This window comes from Nipponia nippon, unplaced genomic scaffold, assembly GCF_047370975.1.
Source record: "Nipponia nippon isolate SJK-2023a ecotype South Korea unplaced genomic scaffold, ASM4737097v1 scaffold_3, whole genome shotgun sequence".
Taxonomy (NCBI): domain Eukaryota; kingdom Metazoa; phylum Chordata; class Aves; order Pelecaniformes; family Threskiornithidae; genus Nipponia; species Nipponia nippon.
This window is the reverse complement of record NW_028262347.1, coordinates 7,679,107-7,699,712: the sequence shown is the minus strand read 5'-3', so window position 1 is coordinate 7,699,712 and position 20,606 is coordinate 7,679,107. Positions and strand designations below refer to the sequence as shown.

Here is a 20,606-nt window from a genome sequence, read left to right as displayed (position 1 = left end):
ATAGCAACCAAAAATCCTGTAACTGCTCACTAACAAAGTTTACTATCATACCAAGACATAGTTCAATAAAACTTTTATTTCTGACAGCACTTTATTTCCCCCTGTCTTCTACAATATCCTCCAGGGAAATCTCACTCAGCATCCAGAAGGAATGAAACTTTCAGAGTATTTTAGTGTTTGTCTTTGTTGCCTGCGTAGGTCTTAATGGCACTATAGGAACTCCAAGTTTGGAAAGGAGCAGGTGTTTTCTTGGTTTGAAAGCACATCATCCTAATGGAAATATGATAACATCTACATGCTCTACAGTATGTTTCTGTAGTGCCTGCAAAATTTTAGCAGAATCATCATAGGAGAGGCAGCAATTATCCTACATCTGTATTCTGCTTTGCAGCTGCACCGGTAACTCCACCTCATACCAAAGCTGAGCAATACTGCTTGCAGCAAAAGACAGCATGGAGTTGTCCATAACCTTGCTAAACTTAAGAGTCACTGGGTTGGAATATCCTGTATTTTGTGAAAATAAATAAAGAAAAAATGGCCTAGTAATTTCTAAGGAACAGGTTAACACGTTGAGACAGCACATGAAATTCTGAGCTGTCAAATCTGGGGATCTCCAAGCTGGACTTTGGTCTACCTTGCACTAAGAGGATTGTGACAGTTTGAATGGTTTTATGATGGCTTGTATGCAATGTATGTAAAAACAAGGTGGCGAAACCAAAGCCAGAGATCAGATTTCCCCATGAACATGCCAGGAAACACACGGGACAGATTCACCAACAGCTACGTAACTCTAGGAAGAGCTCCCAGAGGGACTGGCAAGAATAAATTAGGTGTCAAGTAGACATGGACAGCCGCCTCTTCACCTCCCTTCCTACCAACTCCAGCACAGACACTGCCACCTGTGCTTGCCCATATCTTTGACAGAATAAACGAGGTGCAATATTTATCCTTTAAGCTGGCCTGCTAACAAGCATGGGTGTTAAGTAAAAGTAGATGTACCAGAGGGCAAACGTATGCAGGGAGGCTTGGTCTACCTTCAAAAGCCTTCTCCCATAGAGGCGGGTGAGATGCTCAGGGGCTGTAATGTGGATTTTCCACAACATTGCAAGGAGTGCTCTAAAGGCTGGTAATGAAAATGCTGTCCATGCAACAAAAAATCTCCCTTGGGAAACATTAGTCAGTGCCCACTTAGCAAGCAACGAGCCAGGGAGATGGGCCTAGGGGTTTGAGATTTGTTGTGCCCATGATACTGATCTTTGAGTGGCCCTAACGTTACCCCCTTTTTTTTCTAATCTAAATGCTACTTCCTGAAAGCTGCTTGATCAGAACCCCTTCTACTTCATATCAAACCCCAGTTTTAAATGTAGGCAACTGTTGTCTTGTTTAGGAGAAATACACAAAAATGAGAAGCTAAAAAACCCACAAGGAATCTAATAATAAATAGGGCAGAGATGTAAACAAACAGATACCTCATGCCGTGCAATGCTTCACAGCTATTGTATCAACAAGTTGGTGTTACCTTGGAAACAAGAGATTATCTGTGCATGCCTTCTCCCAGACGGAAACGGGAAAGGAGGCATGTAGAATTGATTTTGAGTCTTTTGGAGCTGCCACCCAACTATTGATGCCAATTGATCCCAATCCCAACTATTGATGAAAATTCAGAGGCAGTGCAGAGGTTGCGCTTAATGCAACGTCCACAGCGATGAGGGTCAGTACCTGGCCCTCTTGTCCTCTCCACCTTGGGATAACACAACCCTTTTCCAAGAAAGTGCAGAAAAGTTATTCCCTGGAAATACCCTGTGCAGAGCAAAGGACAACACGGCCTTGTTTGATTCACAGTAGCAAGCAGGGCCAACGGCAATGGCTTGGCACAACATCAAATGACTTTAATAAAATTAAGCTTAAGCTAACAAGTTGTACCCCATAGCTGAGGCAGATTAAGAGCATGCATGCACATGAGGTTCATCACACGGGCTCTCTGCGAGAGTGGGAGATTGTTACGGTGCTGTCACTTGATTGTGAACACTGCGGATGGGTTCCCAGCTGCTGACTTCAGCCAGGCATCTCACCCCGGTGGGCATCAATGAAGCTGTGTCTGTCTGGAACAGCTAAATGCTTGGCCCTTGGAAAATTAGTCGGTTGGGTTTACAAATACAGCTATAACAGAAAGGATAATTCCCTAGTAAGTGTTGAATTGTGAGCAAGTAGAAATTTATACTAATACATATTGTGTCACCTATGATTACAGATCTACATTTCAGATAACCCAATGATCTGGATGTAAGAAATTTTTAAAAGTGAGGGATACACTACATTAAACAAGCTAATAATGATAAGTAGGACTAATACTGATTTATTTTTTTCTAAAGAGATGAAACAAAAATAAGGATTTATAAATCAACCTGTCATGAAATTGGTACTTCCCACAACCCAGCTGCTTTGTTGGAATTTGTACGACACTGATGTTCCCATGCAAGTCCTTTTGCAGCACTCTGGGCTCAAATGTAGGGCTACAAAACCAGATTAAAAATGTACAGGGCACTATTCTTCCCACACTGCCAGCAGAACAGCTTCTAATGACATCTCCATACCTGGATGTTACCAACAGACAAGGGACCGGCATGGTCTCCCAGGGCTTCCCGTGGGGTATTTAACCCCAGAGCTGCCTCCATCTGATGCTCCAGGCTTCCCTATGGCACATCGGGCTCTTCGCAGCTGTGCTTTATCCCTCTGCCCTGTCTGCTCTGCTCTTGTTTGAGGTGACATCATCATTGAAAAAGAGAGAGACTAGAGATGGTAAGAAGATATTTTAACTTCAAATCATGTTTTTTAGCTGATTTCAGAAAGAGAGGGGAAAAAAAAAAAAGCAGTATAAGCATCACTTCGCTCCTCCCTGCCAGGTGGATGTGACCGGAGGACCAGGTCAGCCACAGCATATCATGTACTTGACGGGATCCTGATCTCAGGCTCAGAGGGAGAAAACGGGGAAGAAGAGGGGCTCTGGTGAGAGAGACATGTCAAGAATGGTATGAGCTACCACTGCTGCTGAGCCAAGGACGAACCTTTCTTGCAAATCCAGCACCCATGCACATGGTGGCATCTCGGGTCACCTCTCGCTCAGTACAGACCAGGTATCTGTTGGGTCACAGAGAACTAAACCATGGCAACTCCATACGTATGGAGCCAGTTCTGATCCCCTTAACATCTCTCTTCGTTCTGGTTTGATTTGGGTGAGACTATTCACAAAACACCTTAGTTCCCAATTTCACAACAGCACAGCCCGTCACACCCGGAGATGCATTTTTAACCACCTGCTGGGATTTTGCAGACTGTACCACACAAGACAAATACCTTTCATGTATCCCATCTTTTGGGTTAAAGAACAAAACCATACCAAGAAGAGCTGGCAATTTTGACACAAAAACATCATTAGGTTCAGTACTTACAATTGCATGACCAGATATAAATGGTTCGGACTCTCATAGATGTCTTCCAGGGCAACTATATTTTCATGCTTGATCCTGAAAAACCATAAGATAAGATGAAATATTGATTTTTATTCTTTTACATGGCTGCAAAACATAAAGCTATTTTTAGTTAGACGCCACTTGTCAGTGCTTTATTCAACATCATAAAACATGATCTTGACTGAAGTAAACAGTGAGGAGTGCTTCACAGCCCAGAATACTGTTATTACTTGCAGAAAATTCCTTCAATCCTCTTTAAAGCCAAAGTATTTAAGGGTTAAGTATCTGGGGCATTAGAGGTTTACAGTTCCCGTGTCAGATGTGTGAAGATGGTTGGCTGGAGGTTGAAGTCTCGGGACAGCAGCAAAGCAGGGTGCAAAGGGGTGACGGAGGCAGGGTGCGGGCTGGCAAGGAGAAGGCAGGGATTCGCCCCCACGCAGAAGCTGGCACAGGTAGGCAGCAGCTACATGACAGCCCCAAGCTCCTTCCCACCAAATTTGCCCTGCTCCAATGTCACACCTGCTCTGGATGCCCAAATTTCCCTGCAGTGTTATTAAGCAGCGTTATTGAGCACTGCGTCGTTTCTGTGCAACAGCTCCAAGCATCTTCATGGGTTTTCTACACCCTCACCATTCCCACTAAGCCTCTTGTCAAAATACTAGCTTTAAAGTGAAAAATCATCTCTAAAAGCATACATCTAATTAACTACTCAGAGAAATGCCTCTCTGGGTTTGCTCCTTAAATGCTTACAAATAATTTTCAAAGGATACGTTTAACTTGTGCAAACCCTAAAGAGACTACCAGCACAACTCCAAGGGCAGAATATTAATTACTCTAATTGCAGACAGTTGTTTTAAGAGCAAGAGCAAGCTGGGAAACACTAAGCAGAGACCACTCATTAAACAAAGGATGGACATGTTCAGAAAGAAAGTAAAAGTGCATTATCAACAAATGCAGAACTCTCTACAAGTTTCAGGGTTCAAGTAGCTTAATTAAGATGCTTAATCATGTGTCAGAACCTCATCCTCAATGGTCCCAAGTTCCCTAACGTCTGCGTGAAGATGCTGAGAGCAGAAGGTTCCCTGTGTCCGGCAGGATCTTTCCCGTAAGAACGCAGACTAATCCAATTTCCTCTGAATTCACTGGAAAGATTATGACTGACCTGAATTTACGCCCATAATCAGTCATCAAAAGCTGTGTTCATGTAAGAACCTTCACACACAGGAAATTTAACATCAACAATAAGTGAACTCAAATATAATGCACTACAGGATGTCAGAGCAACAAATACATGAGTAGGCTCCTCGCACTACATAAATATCTGGAAAATCCCATGATATTTTAGCAAAATTTCCAGGTAGACTGCATCACAAATTAAGTTCTTAATATTGACAACAGGAAACCAACACACCACCCACTTGGCTTTACACAGGACATGTTTGGGAACCTTTATTTTGCTGTGCAAATCTAGTGCCTTGTCCCTTAAGGGTTACAGTTAGGGCAAGGGCAGTTTTGCCTTGTTGAAGTTAGCTGAAGGTACACTAGGATCCCAAATAACATTTCAAGCAAATAGTCACTTTTACTGGAAATTATTATATGTATTTATCCATTTTCCTCTATGCACACGCACATTCATGTGATTATTTGTGTACTTCATACCATCATGACAAGAAGGCAGTTTTAATACAAATAATCTACTATAGCATTATCTGTTTAAAGCCTCCAACTTAGTCTGCCGTACAGTTTTTACCGTGCACATATTAATGCTTTGCATTTCTATTTTTGAAAACCTCAGAGGTTCTCCAAACCAACCTAACCCCCTCTGCGACAGCTGCCAGCAACACCTAACTGTCGCACACAGGGCTAATGGGTGGGTTACCCACAAAGACAAACAGCCAGGGAGGCAGAGGCCAGAAAAGAGCTCATCAGACACACAACGCCGCACAACGAGGGTTGCTACAAAACCCTCTCCCCTTTCTGATTTGCAAACCAAATGGGCGCTGTGCCGCTGTGCTCTCTGAAGGTGGATAAATTTGCTTAGTTCTAAGTGAAGGGGGGAGAAAGGGTTTAGTCCTACCAGTGCGGAGTTCTCCGTATTGAGCCGATCTGCCCCTCTTTGAAAAATCAGATGCAGGATATGAGCATGTGGGATTCAGGGAGACAGGGAATATAAAATATAATAGGGTAGAAGGCAGCAGAAGAAGCTGAGTCACTCCCAAAGTACAAAGGGAGCCACCCCCATAGGGATGAGGGTATTTGGATGGAGATGTCCCTTTGGGAGGTGATGCCTGTGCACACCAGCCACCCCGACCGCTGATGGCTGCTGCACTCCAGGGGCTTGCTGAGATGGGAAGGAGGCGTTTTCTTCCACTTTGCCTCAGCCTCCCCCTGACAAGCAGGGCCTTAATCGTGGTGTATTCCCAGTGGAGTGCACATCACACGCCTGCAAACGATGCAGCTTGATCTGCACAGCATTTCTCTACTCAGATAGACTCTCGGATGACAAGATATTTAAAGAAAAATGGAATTCAAAATTTAAAATTTAAAACCGGTGGAAATCACTTGGGGAGAAACCTATGGTTTAGATCAAGGTGTGGGTTGTGTTGCTGAAGCTGGACCAGAGCAGCCGTGGGCTTCCCAGCAGAGGTCACTGCAGCCAGCAGCAGCCACCCGCTCCTCTGCCCTTCGCTCCACCCGCAGAAATTCGTGCGCTCCTTTCTTCACTTTAAAGCATGAGTGAGCAATCACCTACAGCCTCAATACACAATAATTAACCCTTCAAGGCTGAACACTGTACATTACAATAACACACCGGGATTTGGGAGATGGGGTGCCCCGGGATTTGGGATCCTCACAGCGTTTTGTCGATACCACAAAGGCCGACGGGGACTGGGACAAGTTTGTCCCACTCCTCTGCGAGCAGATCAGCGGTGCCAGACAAGCAGGTAACAGCCAAACAAACACTTCTGGCTTGCATGGATGCTCAGGTACATCAAGAGCTGAGGAAAGCACTGTGCAGCGGCAGCTACTTGATGGTCATGGATCAGGAGGGATTTGGGAATAGCTTAATTAACTCCACTTTTATCCCCCTCTAGAAGCGCCGAGTGAATCTCAAAGGTTCAGAGGATTCATTCTGCTAAGCCTCCAAATGCCTCCACACAGCCCCACTGGTGATTCCGCTTAGCAGAAATACTCACCGGACTATCTGATCTCCTCAAGGCCTGCCAGGATTTATTTTTTTAAAAGGTGCTGCTCTCATTTTACAAAAGGGGAAGCGGCATTCAGAAAAGCTAAAAGTTTTTCTGTAATCACATGAGAGGAGGGAGCACAGGGGGCCAAGAAACCAGATCCCCTGACCCCAGAGTATTATCTTAACCAATGCACCATATTATTCCAATACCTTCTCCTTCCCACCTCGGTGTGAGGATCTTAACCTCACTTCTCCACAGCCTTTTTCTTCCCTCTGTCTTTCCTCTCTGGCCTCCCCCCTTCCCAACGTGTGGCTCCCACACTGCAATAGATAAACCTGCCCTGGATTAACTCTGCGCAAAGCAACACATCAACGTTGTTGTGGTACATGATGGTGCAACATTGTGGCTATAGCAGAGGGGACATGGACATGGACTGGGGTGACAGCAGTTCCCATTAATTGTTTCCAAAAAAAGAAAAAAAAGCCCCAAAAGTGAATATCAAAGCACAGGTGTGGTTAAAGCAAATTAGATCAGATTATGTAAATTGTTATGAACAAGGAAACATCCAGCTAAGGAAAGCTCCCTTACCACCCTTGTAACCTTCCTTTCATCACACTTGCTGTTTTCCTTGATGCTCTCCCTCCTTCCTGGCAAACCCCAGGTGCTGCTCGCATCTCCCACACCCTGATGTGTGCCCACAAATCCCCCCATCTGTGACACGAAGGGCACGTGCCACCTCTGGCCACTGCTGCTTTGTTCATTTTCAAGAATATTCTGAGGCCATTCAACTGAAAGAAGAAGTCTAGAAATAAAAATACAAATCAAGAGAGACCAGTACTTTAACCAGTTCACTCAGGACTCTTCACCCTACAAGGCCCATGAGATGCTGCAATCCAGGGAACAAAGAAGAGGAAAATAGATCTAGAAGTGAGAATCAGGGAAATTTAATATACAAAAAAACATGAAGAGTGACTAATCCTGGTAAGAAACTATGAAGAGAAAGGATGGATTCACCATTTTCAGGGCAGCACCGGTTTGGGTGCCATGCCACAGGCAGACACGAGCCACAGGGCTTGATGCAACCATGCAAAATTATCAAGTTTCCCCTCCGACCTTTCAGGTCTGCGATTCTGCCCACGTGCTCTTACAAAGGTGTCAGCAACACAAATGAATGGAGGCAATGTTGCACCTGAGCAATATTTTAACATATGAGCAAACTGCCAGCCAAGACTTAAAGGAGCAAACCAAACTGGACAACCGACAACTTCAGGTGACTTTTCTGAGCATGGCAGCTGTGCAAACAAGAGCTGACGGGAGAGTGTTTGATCTGCTGCAGAGCCCCAAGCACAGACTGGTCCCCTTTGCTTGCTGTGGAGTCGTTGCACAAGAGCGGTGATAGGGGAATTGTCATTTTTCCCTGACTGCTACAGCATCCAGTGCTGCTGAAACACAGAAACGTCTGGCTCTGAAGGAGCTGAAACCCGTCCCTGAAACAAGACCCGACTTGACCAGGAGTGGCATTTGGCCCTGCATGACAGTTTCCATCATGCCAAACTGGGTGTGCCGCGGCACTGGAGTCGTGATGAGTATGTGGTATGACACTCCAGTAATGCTAAAATCCACCCTCACCGTGGGCCAGAACAGAGCCGCCGCATCCTACTCACATATAGCATCATAGGATCACAATTAGCCCTACTGGGTTCACTTCAGTGTTTGCAAAAAAAAAAAAAGTACACTTCAGCATTCAGGGGAAAAAAAAAAATCAATATATTCCATGGGCTTCGGCTGGAGAACCAAAGGATTAAAATATGAAAGTTGATGTACAATAAGGGAAACTAAATCCTTTAATGACTGAGCTTCGTGTACATCTCTGCTGGCTCCTGACTATCCCAGAGGCCAAAGACCTGAAAGAAATCTCGTTGCATATTGCCGCGGATTGTTAATTAGAGGGGTAGCACTCTGCACGGATAAAAGCAGAGGATCCAGATTTTGCTGTTGCTTTGGCTGCCGAGCTGCCAGGAGAGCATGTTAAATATCCCAGCTGCAAAAGCATGCTATAAACTATGATTGAATCACTTATATTAACATCTATCACATTTAACACCGAAAACTAGGATCAGTTAGAAGAATACTGTGCAAAAACCTTGGGCAAACACGAGAGCCATTTAAGTAGGGCAGGTTCCCTCCGTAACAACTCTTTCCAAGTCAGTGTTACATTTGCAAGACATGACATTTAATGCTGCACCGCCATGAACAGCACGTGTCACAGATAAAATGCCACAAGAAAGCACAAATAATTTTGTGAAAGCCAGAACTAACAAAGCTTGAGTCTGTAAGGATTTGTAGCTTTGAGTAACCAAATGTCTTTGTGAATAAATGTTCCATTATTTCCACATATAGAGAGTTTTGCCAGCAGCATGGGGGTTACTGGGCTTGATGAATTCACTAGTTGGCCAAGGGAAGCGTTTAAATCACAGCTTCTGCTCTGGAGGACACAAGAAACTCCGCTCAGCTGTCTTATTTCGTTGAAATGAGTCAATAATTTCAACAGATATTAGGACAGTCTCACACATATTCACACAGAGTGATGGTATCAGATTGCTTTCCACATGAATGAAAACTACCAAAAAATCTTCAGGATGGCTCATAGTGATGTGAGAACTCATGGGAATAAACCAGCCTGCTCCCAAGGGGAAAACGTGACAAGTCTGCTAAGAGGGGAACAGGGTAAGTGAGATGGCAAGGGTTGGTACAGGGAAAGAAACGGATGGCTGTCCTGGAAATGGCTGGCTGACTGCAGCAGAGCTCAGCCCACCACTCCTGGTCTGTAAAAACCCTCAAATACTGATGCTGTCCATGGGACTTGCAGTGCCTTACCTTGATGCAAGGCCTCTTTTAATTCGGACCTTTGAAAATCAACCAGACATGTATGATATGAGGTACCATATCTCTAACTCTAGCTCCTCCTTTTCTTATCCCATAGCCCCCAAACAGCCTCCAAGGTGGGTATTTTACAGATGGATATTCCCCATACAGCCTCACTGATATTTGCATGAGCAGAGTTCAGCATGACACTTCTCCCATCGTCCAGGTTTCCCTCCCACGTGGATTTTCTGGTGTGAAAAGGAGAAATGTAAGCTCCAGTTCAATCTTTTTTTTTTTTTTTTGGTACAGTTGGTATTTATCAGGTCTTTCTCATCCATCAACTCTCTGGTATATTGTAAAAGGTGACTTTATAGCAGACTTTTCCCTCTCAAACTGGGCACAAACTATCTTGTGGGATTTTTTATCTCAGGTTGAAAAGTTTTGTCTCCTTGATGATTTCAGGCCACTGGAATGCCTTTTATATGACTGTTGCATAGTCAGCAAATAGTCTACTGACAGCACTGTACGATGACTCCAAGCAGCCATGAGAGGTGGCTCCAAGCAGTTCACAAGAAGCAAGCAGGAACTGCATAGGTTGGCACTGCTTGCAGTCAAGTTTGCAGAGGAAAAAAAAGGAGGTTGGTTGATTTTATTTTCTTTTGAGCACAAAAGTGAAGTTCCAGGTTGGAAGATCATAAATTTAAAAATGCTCATGCCAACATGCAGGTAGTACCCTTGGATTAGTATCATCCAAGGGTTTGGCAGCCCATGGTAAATAAAAGGCTACCAGATTCACATCACCAAGTCAACCCCCCCCGCCCCCCCCGAAATGGACATCTTTGGAGACAGCTTTAGAAGAAAGGTAGAAGGTTTAACGGCACTGAGATTAATTTCTACTGCTTCATATCCCATGCACTGTTCCTCCCCCCCCAGCCAACAAGTGTGTGGTACTGCAGTGGTGACAGCTTCTGTGGCTACAGAAAGGGCTTTGGTCTCCACCATCTCAGATCAGCAGTCTTGCTCTCTCTCACTCACAAACACACATGCAAATAAAGTGAAAGTTATCGAAACCTCAACTAGACACAGAGCAGAGATGTGAACAAAATCAGGCAGATGTCAGTTGTTCTTAGCAAAGGTGGATCTACAGACTGTACAAAGCCAAAACGTCTGCTTTTTCTCTCTTACTGCATTTAGATTGCTGGTTGTTTGAAGTGAAATCCTTAATTTGCTTATTGCAAAGAGCTGGAGGAGGTTTACTGGATTCAATATTGAATATTCCCTTGCGTTAAAAATGAAAGAGAACTCGTATTTATGAGCAGAAAGACGGAAATGGTGCTAACTATGTCTCATGGCCAGATGGCGTTTTTGACCTTCTCTGATCTCCTACCACCGTGATACCTTTTGTTCCCATCCACATTGCCCATCTCGCCTTGCTTGATCTATCGACTGGGCAAGGGAGAGCTAATTCCAGCTCAAAGCCAGATGGTTCAGTGCCCATATATTGTTGCCTGGCCAGATTAGCTAAATCTCTGTGGCTGCAAGGCCGAAGAGTTGAACTTTGGGGTCACATGTGGTCTCCAAACCACAGACTGCTCACAACACATGAAGGAAATTAGCGTCTTTACTAATATCTTTAAGATCTCAATGCTTCTGTCAGGTTAATTGGAGAGGGTAGGAAACATTATCATACAATCCTGTCTGCTTTGGAAAACCGGCTAGAAGAGAAAGACCCTGGATGCCCTAGAAGATGGGCCACAAAGGCAAACGTGGAGGGATGAATCACTTCATACACCTTCCCTCAGCTGTGTCTGAAGAGAAGACTGTGATAAAAAGCCCCAGTGCTGGCAGCAAGCGGCAAGTGGCTCAGAGCAGGTGTTTGAAGGAAGCAGGGGCAACCAAAATTCAGGAGAGAGACAGATGCCCACCAAAAGATCGACTTCTATTGGCCTTAGAAGACAGTCATGATTTTAGAATTAACTTTTTCTACAAGTTTAGTTATTTCAGGATTTAACACTTCAATTTGGCATGTAATTTTCTATATGCAAAGAAATGAGCTAGAATGGGATTTGTCCTGAGCCAGTGTCCTAGCAGGGCGCTGAGTGATTCTGCTATCAACACAGCTGCCTCGTCTGGGGCTTACATGGGGGTATAACCCACCACACGGAGGAGAAAGGATGGGGAGGTGTCAGGAGACCTTGTCTCATGCTTATACAACTTGACCTCTCTCCATTTCATCTTTCAGATCATACCCATCACCTCTGTGATCTCCTGTTACTCAAGGGTGAAGAACCAGAAATCTTTCCAACAATTTCAATGGCCTTTCTTCCCCAGCACTGCATGTCTTCTATCACGAATGCCAGCCTTACGTACCATGTTCATAAAATATTCTCATGCGATTTCACGGTGATAATGTCAAGTTGGAGACATTTCGCAGCTGGAAACCTGAGCTGTGTAGTTAAGCAGCTGTAACACTAACTGGCTGTGACAAAACCTGCTCACAGACACCTCCCAATTTCTCATCCATGCCCTACCTCGTGTTATACTCCCTAGCAGTGTAGTCCTTCTCTTCATTTCTAATTTCTCAGATCCTGTGAGCAGACACTGGTCTGGCTCCTTTACTAGCAGTGGCATTTGCTCACCGGCATCTGCATGGTGGCATGCCTTCCTGCACCACTCTGCACAGCAGTGCAGCTTGAAGAAGAGTGGACTGCTTGCTCATCTTAAAAAATAGCTTGGTTCCCTCATGGGAAGGGGAGAGAGATGTATGAACATCCTCAGGCCCAGAACACGTGTATTTTCCTCCTGGAGGTATTTTCTAGCCATCAGGCACAGTGCAAAAGGGATGCTGTAGGCGGCATCCTGACCGTTTCTGAAACAATAGCTGATTCCAGCTGTTGTGCTGAGCATGCTGCTGGGTCAATTAAGCATGCAATGAGTGAGCCCACAGGCTCGTTGCCTCCCCGGGACACAGGCTGAGGTTATGCTCTGTTCTGCCTTGTATCCAGATCACAGCAGAGCTCAGACAAAGGCTGAACATCTCCGGCACACATGCATGGGTTTTCGCTAGGCACCAGTGGAACTTTATAATCCCACACCAATGTAATAAATGGATATAGGCACTGCGAGAATAAAGATGAGGGATTCCTAGAATGCATGTCTGGAGTTAGGTGCCGACCTTGTGTCCACTTCTCTCAAGCATTTTCATGTGAAGGCTGCTCAGTAGCCTTTAAGGAAAAAGAAATTCAGGTTCTGGGTCATCTATTAAAATAACTCACAGCTCCAGCAGGAAGACTAGGACCAAATAACCTTCTGAAACGGTTGGATTCGTACAGTAGGACCTGCAGCCCATATCAGGAATATCCCCGTGTCAGTGCCATCCCTGATTTCAAGAGTATCCCTGATTTCCACAAGAAGCAGACCAAGCCATCAGAATGATGGTTTCCAAGCAGTGGATCCCAGTTGGCAGCGTTCAAAAAGGCTTTCAAAGCTTGAGCAAAAACCTCCAGACTGTTTAATTTGAAACACATCAAAACAAACATTAATGATGAATTAATCATTAAAGGTGAAAAAGATAAAAGTAGTGGCTGCAAGGATTTATCTCAGCCAAAAGCAGTGAACCATCTTTCAGTTGTTGGCAGCAGCCCTGTTTTTCCAGTGTGGAGGAGTGTGGATTTACATGCGCAGCCAGTAATTATAGCTGATTCCCACTCCCTTGCCTGGGAGACGTGAGGAGCTACGTGCAGTTAAAGGTGGTGAGCAGCTCCTGGGCTGAGGCGGGTTGCTCTGAAGCGGTTTCATACAACAACGGTTGAACAAAAAAGGAGGCTCTATTTGCAAAATCCTTGAAAAACATTGCTCTAAAGAGGAATACGGACACTCTTGGAAGGGTGATCTGGCTGCAGGCAGAGCAACTACCCCATACCTTGCCTCACAAAATGAGAAGCTCTTATTACTTTATAGTGAATGAAGAGCTGAATAACTTGTATAATACTCTTTTTGTAGCCTCCTGGTTCTCACGTGAGTGCACTATGTACACATACATTCAGTTATATGTGAAAACTGGCAGCAGATACAACACTTCTGAAAAGAAAGCTTTGCCATCCGTGAAATACCCATTTGACACAGACACAGGGATGTTGTTGTCTACTATTATCTCCTTCATTGGTTTGAATGCATACTAATGAAGGGTGAATGTTATACCACCCACACACCTGTATAGAGAAGTTGCACAAAAACATGGATAACTGGCTATTTGGACAAGCACGGGATCGAAAGATGTAACAAAATTAGGTATTTCATTCCACCATAAATGTAGCTATCACCCAGGAGATGTGACAGAGCTGGGATTCCCAGCTGTGGCTTGTACAGGATCTTTAGCTACTGGGTTACCCTAAAAGCTAGCACATACAGGTAAGGTGGAGCCATACTGCTGATGACCAGGATAAGTAACAGTACAAAGGTGGAGATGGTTTATGTACTCAGAGAACAGCAATGTAACCAAAAGGACACTGGCTCACAGCATGAAGCAGGGCTATGCTCTACAGTCATATCCAAAGACGTTTATGCCTCAAAACTGCATTTTCTCCACAAGAGAAGCAGAAAAGCAAATGGACAACCAAGCCCAAATGACATCCTGAGCATAAACTTTTTGCCCCCGATGAAGTTGATGAGTCCTTCGCATGCTCAGCTCTGCAGATCGGGCTACCATGTATTGTTGCTGGGCAGCCTAGAAAATCACAAGCCTTGATTGAGTCCCATCAGCTTGAGTGTGCACATGATAATTAAAGCCCATTACAGTGCCTCGGTGCCATGCCAGAGGCCAACAGTGTCAGATTTGCTCAGTTGCAGTTGTCTCCTACAGTGAGGAACAGCAAATGCTCTCCAAAAGTCGTGGGAGATCCTGTGGGCGCAGGGGGTACAATAATAATCTCTTTGCTTCTCCTAGCATGTGTGGTTTTGAGTCTTGATCAAGTCTCAATGTATTTGTGTCATTAGGGCCACTGTGCAATCAGCTTGCTTGCCTGCACCCTGCCCACCTGGCTGGCCCCAGGGCCACGTGCCCAGGGAGCAGTTGAAGCCCTGCAGAGCAGGATGCTGGAGCACAGCTCTCGGGGCTCCTGGGCAGTCCTTAGCTGGCATCTTAGCAGTGGTCTGACTCAAACGCTTGGTCTGCAGGGATGAGCCGCATGACAAACTCATCAGCAGCAGCCTGCCAGAAAACCCCCTCCTTCCCATCAAGCTACTGGGAAGCCGATTTATTTTATTTATTGAGAAAGACAGAAGGATAAGTAAGAGGCTAGGCAGGTTTCCACGTTTCATCATCACTGTATTAGGACACTCCTACACAGAAGACTGCTCCCCCAGTTGCCTGTGGGAAGTGCCAATAGCCCTTGGGTGAGTCATATACACCCTATACCATAAGAGAGTAAGTGGGAAAGCTCTGCGCAGCGGGGGATTGATCTCAGAGGACGACCGTACCACTCTGTGTTCATTATGAGTTACTGTCCTCAATCACACAGTACAGAAAGCCAAACTGAGAGGCAGATTCCCTTCTCCTGACACCTGTGTGAAAGCAGTGGGACTACTGAATGTCCCGGAGCCACTCCTCTGCACGGCTGGTAATGACAGAGGAAAATATCGCTTCAGTCCTCCGTAAATGAACCTGCCATTTTAAAGCTTAAGTGAAGGCTACTGATGTTCAAGCTTGTTTTATTTTCAATCTTCCCAGATACCAGAGACAAAAATACGTCTTCTACTTTCACTGCTATTGGGCTTGCGTTGCACGAGGTCTTCAGGAAAGAAGCAGAGGGACGGAAGAGAAAGATGACTCCTAGCAACGGGCAGAATTAATCGTGGCATAATTCAGCTGGGCCAAATCTTGAAACCTTTAATCAGGCAAGACCGCTGGGGGTCTCACTTGACTGGATTCAAATCTTGGCAGCATGGCTGTAGAGTCCAAAGTAGACCTGAGCTTGACACACCAAGTGGCAGAAAAGTCACTTAACCAGAACAATATAATTAGCAGAAATCCTTGCTAATAAGGATGTATTTGGCTTGTGTATAACAGCTAATTGGTTTTTAACCAGGTGAGAATAGGTCTGAGAAAGTTAATCTCCCCAGTTTTACAGAGGATATGATAAAGGGGGTCTAATTAAAAATTAAATAGTGTTGAACTTCATTTATTCTTGCTACTTGTATTACTGTGGTGTACAGGGACCCTATGTATAGGTTTCTATTTTTAGGTGAGAGAAACCTGGATTCACGAATGTCCCCAAAGTGCCTTTGGGGAAGTAAGAGAGAAGTTTAAACCAGAAACCAAGCCTATACTTGCAGTCACCTGCCGAGTAAAGAGTACTTTAAATTACAGTTCCCTCTTTTCCTATGGCATGGAAGTAAAATTTTTAAAAACACCCCATTAGTAGTCAAGGACCAGACTTCTAAAGATTATTAGGTACCTTATGATGCAAGTAACTTCCTACAGTAACTAAGCATCAAAGCACTTTCAAACATCCTCCCGGGTATCTTCAGATAGCTAAATATCTTAAAAATATATCTCTGAATGATTTCTAAAGTTGATATAGGCACTAAAGAGCTGGAAGCCTGGAATCTTTCCATAGTTTTAAACCCCTAATATCCACTGCAGATGGAATTTATGTTTTTTTAAATATGTCACTGAGGCACTGTCCTGTTCCAGAGCATGGAGGTTAACTTCAGTACTCCAATATTTCAGACAGTAACAAGCAGAATATTAATGTCATAAGCAGTAATTAATGTTAAAAGACAGCAAATCCTTCATGTAAAATAAATGCATGTCTAACTGTAGGAACAGTAAGGCTAAAGAGCAATATTGCAACGACATGTGGGTTATTTTGCCATTATTCTAGGTTTTACCACTGCCCATTGACTTTTTGCATGTCATAATGAAGCAGAAATGGGAATAAAAATACTTTGAAAACAGAGGTTTATAAATGTATTTCAAAGGACAATGACAGCAGATTTATCTCTTTCAATTCCTTGTTTTCATTCATTCAACTAAGAAAAAATCAGTACGAAAAAGTGGATTGTTTCATGGCATTCAAGAGAATGTTTTCTAACCAACTGACTTATAAACTCCAGTGCTATAGATTTCTAATATTTTATGCAGCCAAGTCACACATACAAGTCACACACACAAGTCACACACCGTGACTCATTTTTTCCTAAGCAATACATCTAATTAATGCGAGGTATTTAGAATGAAAGGTAGCTATTAGATGAAGTCTCAAATAAATGGTACTAAATGCAGCCTTAGTGCTGATGGACACAACGCATTCTGGTAACATCGCCCTCTCCTCTGCTGTGCTAAAAGCTGCGTTGCTCACCACAAATAATACTGAATTAATACGTGTACACTGTATCCTTTTTAAAGCACATCTGCCAATAGAGCTTGTCAGGATGATGCTAGAGGACCCCTGCTACAACAAACCTTGCTTCACAAGGGGTGCCTAAATTTTGAGCTGGGTGGAGCACATGTTTGGGAAGAAGGCGTTCTCCAGCTTAGCCTTTGAGGCTGCTCAACACTTGGCTTCTCCCACAAGCAAAAAGGAGCTACAAAGCAAGGGGTGTGATTTTATAGCATTCACTCCTGCCTATTGTCTGCTTAATTCAAACAATACATTCGTTTACGACACATCGTGAAACAGTCATCAAACCTACCTCTTTTTTATCATTACCTCAGCTTTATGTGGTGTCAATAAATTCAATGTCTTGTCACAAATTGCAAGTATATTGGCACTTCATAGATGCTGAGCATAATAAGTAAAAAATGCTGGGAAAGTAATCGGTGATGTGATTAGCATCACAAACTTAAGAGGTTAGAAGTTCATTTCTAGATGAATGTACACATTCTCACGGGTCTTATCATCTGCGATCTGGTGATGTCTCAAGAGCTGGATTTGGAATAAAATTTACAGAACATCTCATTTTTAAATGCAACACAAATACAGGCACAGATGTTCCTATACAATTCCTAATTTGCGCCTAAGCTTAAAACCTAGAATTGCACAGGTCCATATCAATTATGTGTCCTCTCACGTTTCACATTCTCCTGCGCAATGCCCCTTGAATTTTAACTCCAAATTTCATCGGAGTTGCATCCTGACAGGCATCCTATCCTCATCTTTTTGCCCTGTTTTATTGCTGTATCCACCTAGTTATACTTCAACTTGTACATTACTGCATTACCATGTTACTCTGTGTTCTAGTGGGATTTTAAAATAACAACATATTTGATGCAAATAATTATTTCATCCAGTCAGGAGGACATTTGTGTGTTCTCAATAGGACCATAAGAGAGAGGAAGCTACCTGCTGAGTTAATGCTTCAGCTCTGAGTTTCCATTAACCTCCTAACTTCAACTGTTTTTCATTATGAAATCATGACCTTCAAACCAAGCATAGGGAAAAAAAGTACATTTCTCCCCACTCACATAGCTCTCAAGTGTGACTGGGAACACTGTTCTCACACTTTGAAAAAAAAAAAACCACCTTTGAGCTAGGACGAAATATGAAAGTTCACAAAGCCAATGGAATTTGTTTAAGAAGTTATAAGCATTTCAAAGGCAGCTGGAGTTAGCATGGAAACATGCTCAGGCTTCAGGCTGGCACAAGATACCAGCAAACATTATGAAAAATACTTTGGAAATATTTAGCGAAAAAAAAAAATTGTAAATCCACATTTGGGCTTCGATGTGTGTTTTCATGCCAACTACCAGGTGCATCAAGAGGCACAAACAGTAGTCAAGAAACCAGCCAGAAACCTCCAGAGATCCCAGACACCAAGGAATGTCCCTCTGTCACCTTATATATCTTTCTGAAAGATAGAACCAAGAGGAACCAGTGGGTTGGAATTGGCAGAAGAATGACAGTTCTTACTCCAAGGACACATACTAGTAGATATCTAAAGTTAGATGATAGGACAACCAAACCTTGTGCCCTTATTCACTCTTGAGCTGGTCCACACCATGCTGGTGTGGTACCCCTGAGCTGGTTCTGATGACACCATGACATACAAGGCAAGGGAGAAGCAGACTCTCCAAGAGGTAGACAGGTTTCAGCGACTTGAAACTAGGTCTATAATACTGGTAAAGTAACCTAGTCATAATCCCATGTACAAAATCTGCTGAGCAATTAATATTGCATCAATCATGCATGTGTTTAATTCAGACACAATTCACCGTTACCATTCTGATTAATACAGATTGTTGAATTATGCTTTACAAACTCCATATCAGGTAGAGGTGGGGAAGGTGAGGCTCTGTTTCTAACATGTCATTTTGCTTTTGACAGGCATAAATACACTTCTGAGTAGATAATCAGAGTCGTCAAATCTCACAGCACTTAATCACTCAGCATGAATGGTTAAAACACTTAAAATTAATCTCACGTTAGTCTAATTGTTGCTCAGTGCCTCCTGGTGTGTTTGGATTTTTGGTTTTGTTTTTACATCTTGTTTTCTGCTCTGGTTTCTGCTGCCTCCTCCCCACCCATTTAGTGTTTTGTCAGAAGCCCACCTGAAGGTGGAAAGCTCTTTTCTTCTCCGTGGCAGGCTGTCTCACATATACAAGTCATCTCTGTGGCTGCTATTTGTGCCAGCCATGCCATGCAATGACAGCGGGTCACATACAGTTTCCAAAGGCTTGTGCTTCCATTTGTGCTGTCCGTGAGACCCTGCTGAGAGACAGGCAGCTAATGCACTCCAAGCTCCAGAGAGGGACAGGAGCTCAGGCACCGCCTTTGCCTACTTCTAGGCAAATCTCCATCCAACATTTTGACTTTCTGGAGAGCTGCTCTCAGGCTCCCAGCTCTCTCCGTGGATTATTTCCGCAGGCCTTGGACCACATTAAGGCAATCTGCATCCTACCCTGGCTCTCAGGGTTTCCTTTTCCTTCCAAATAACAATGCTACAGTTTGAAGGTGGGACTTGGCCAAAAAGCTCTGCAGATAAACAACCTCCATCTCTTTTTTGCCAGAATAACAGTCCTCTTGGGAGGAAGAACACAGATGTCTAATTGTGCAAAGGAACTCAACTTTCAGTTGATTAAAGTAGAAATGGCCCTTGAAAGTGGAAAAATTCACCAAGGGAGGGAACTGCAGGCCTGGAAATGAACTGAGACCTCTCTCAGCACCCATTGAGAGGGCTATGCCAGCTGGGAGCAGGGCCTAAGCAGAGCAGCCTGAGGATATGCTGACTCAGCAGATTGCGAGCACAGCTCCTTTTGAAAACTTCCTCTCCCTTGCAGAAACCCTGAGGAAGGAGCTTGCCGTCTGAAAATAACTGTCAGCTGCCTCCCAGGATGCTTCCTAGTCCCAGAGTTTGCCTGTGTACGTGTCTGCTGAGGGCATTAGCTATGAAAAGCATTTCTAAAGGTGGTTAGAAAAAGCTAGAACATGACTCTGGCAAACGCTGCTAACCTCTTCCAAGACTAAAATGTCTCCTTGCTTTCTTGCTTACCCAGATCATCCACAAAAAAATATTAAAAAGAATTTTCAAACATAGAAATCTAAAATTAGCTATCAAACATCAAGCAGGTATGTGTATGAGCTGTATTTTACCCAAAAGCAAGGTGATTAACACCTCCATTAAGTTTGCTAGAGACCTGGCAATTCCTAATCTAGCTGATGCATTACTCAGACATTGTGGTGATGGTTTGCAGTATAAAACAAGATGTATGTACACCCTCTCCGCTCACTGCAGCTCCTTGACTACGTTAATCCTCCATTTCAAACAGGATTTACTTTTCGTCATTTTATAAACGGGCTGAGTGGTGTTGTGGATGAAGTGTCCATCCATAGCAGGGAATGGGGCCAACAGCTGAAATCAAAAGGCCATTTTCTTTACTGGATCATGGTGAGAATTGATGCAGACGTGCGTACCTCCCTGTCCCGCAGCATGACCATCCACTCCCAGCCTTCTCGAGAAATCTCACCTACAGCCTGATTTTTTTTTAGTCAAATATTCATGGATTTCTAATGCAGAGACCCACAATTTCCAGCTGATTGCCTTTGAAATGGTGACTGTTACATATTTTACAATATCAATT

The 20,606-nt window shown here is 43.9% G+C and overlaps 1 protein-coding gene across 5 annotated transcripts in view; it reads right to left on the bottom strand.

Annotated features, from left to right (window-relative positions):
* Positions 1–20,606, bottom strand: part of CAMK1D (calcium/calmodulin dependent protein kinase ID) — a 227,724-nt gene that overhangs the window by 88,179 nt on the left and 118,939 nt on the right. For all 5 annotated transcript variants that reach the window (XM_087766361.1, XM_087766363.1, XM_087766364.1 and 2 more), the window contains exon 3: positions 3,450–3,524. In XM_087766361.1, coding sequence (XP_087622487.1) covers positions 3,450–3,524 — 75 coding nt within the window. The remainder of the gene's footprint in view (positions 1–3,449; positions 3,525–20,606) is intronic.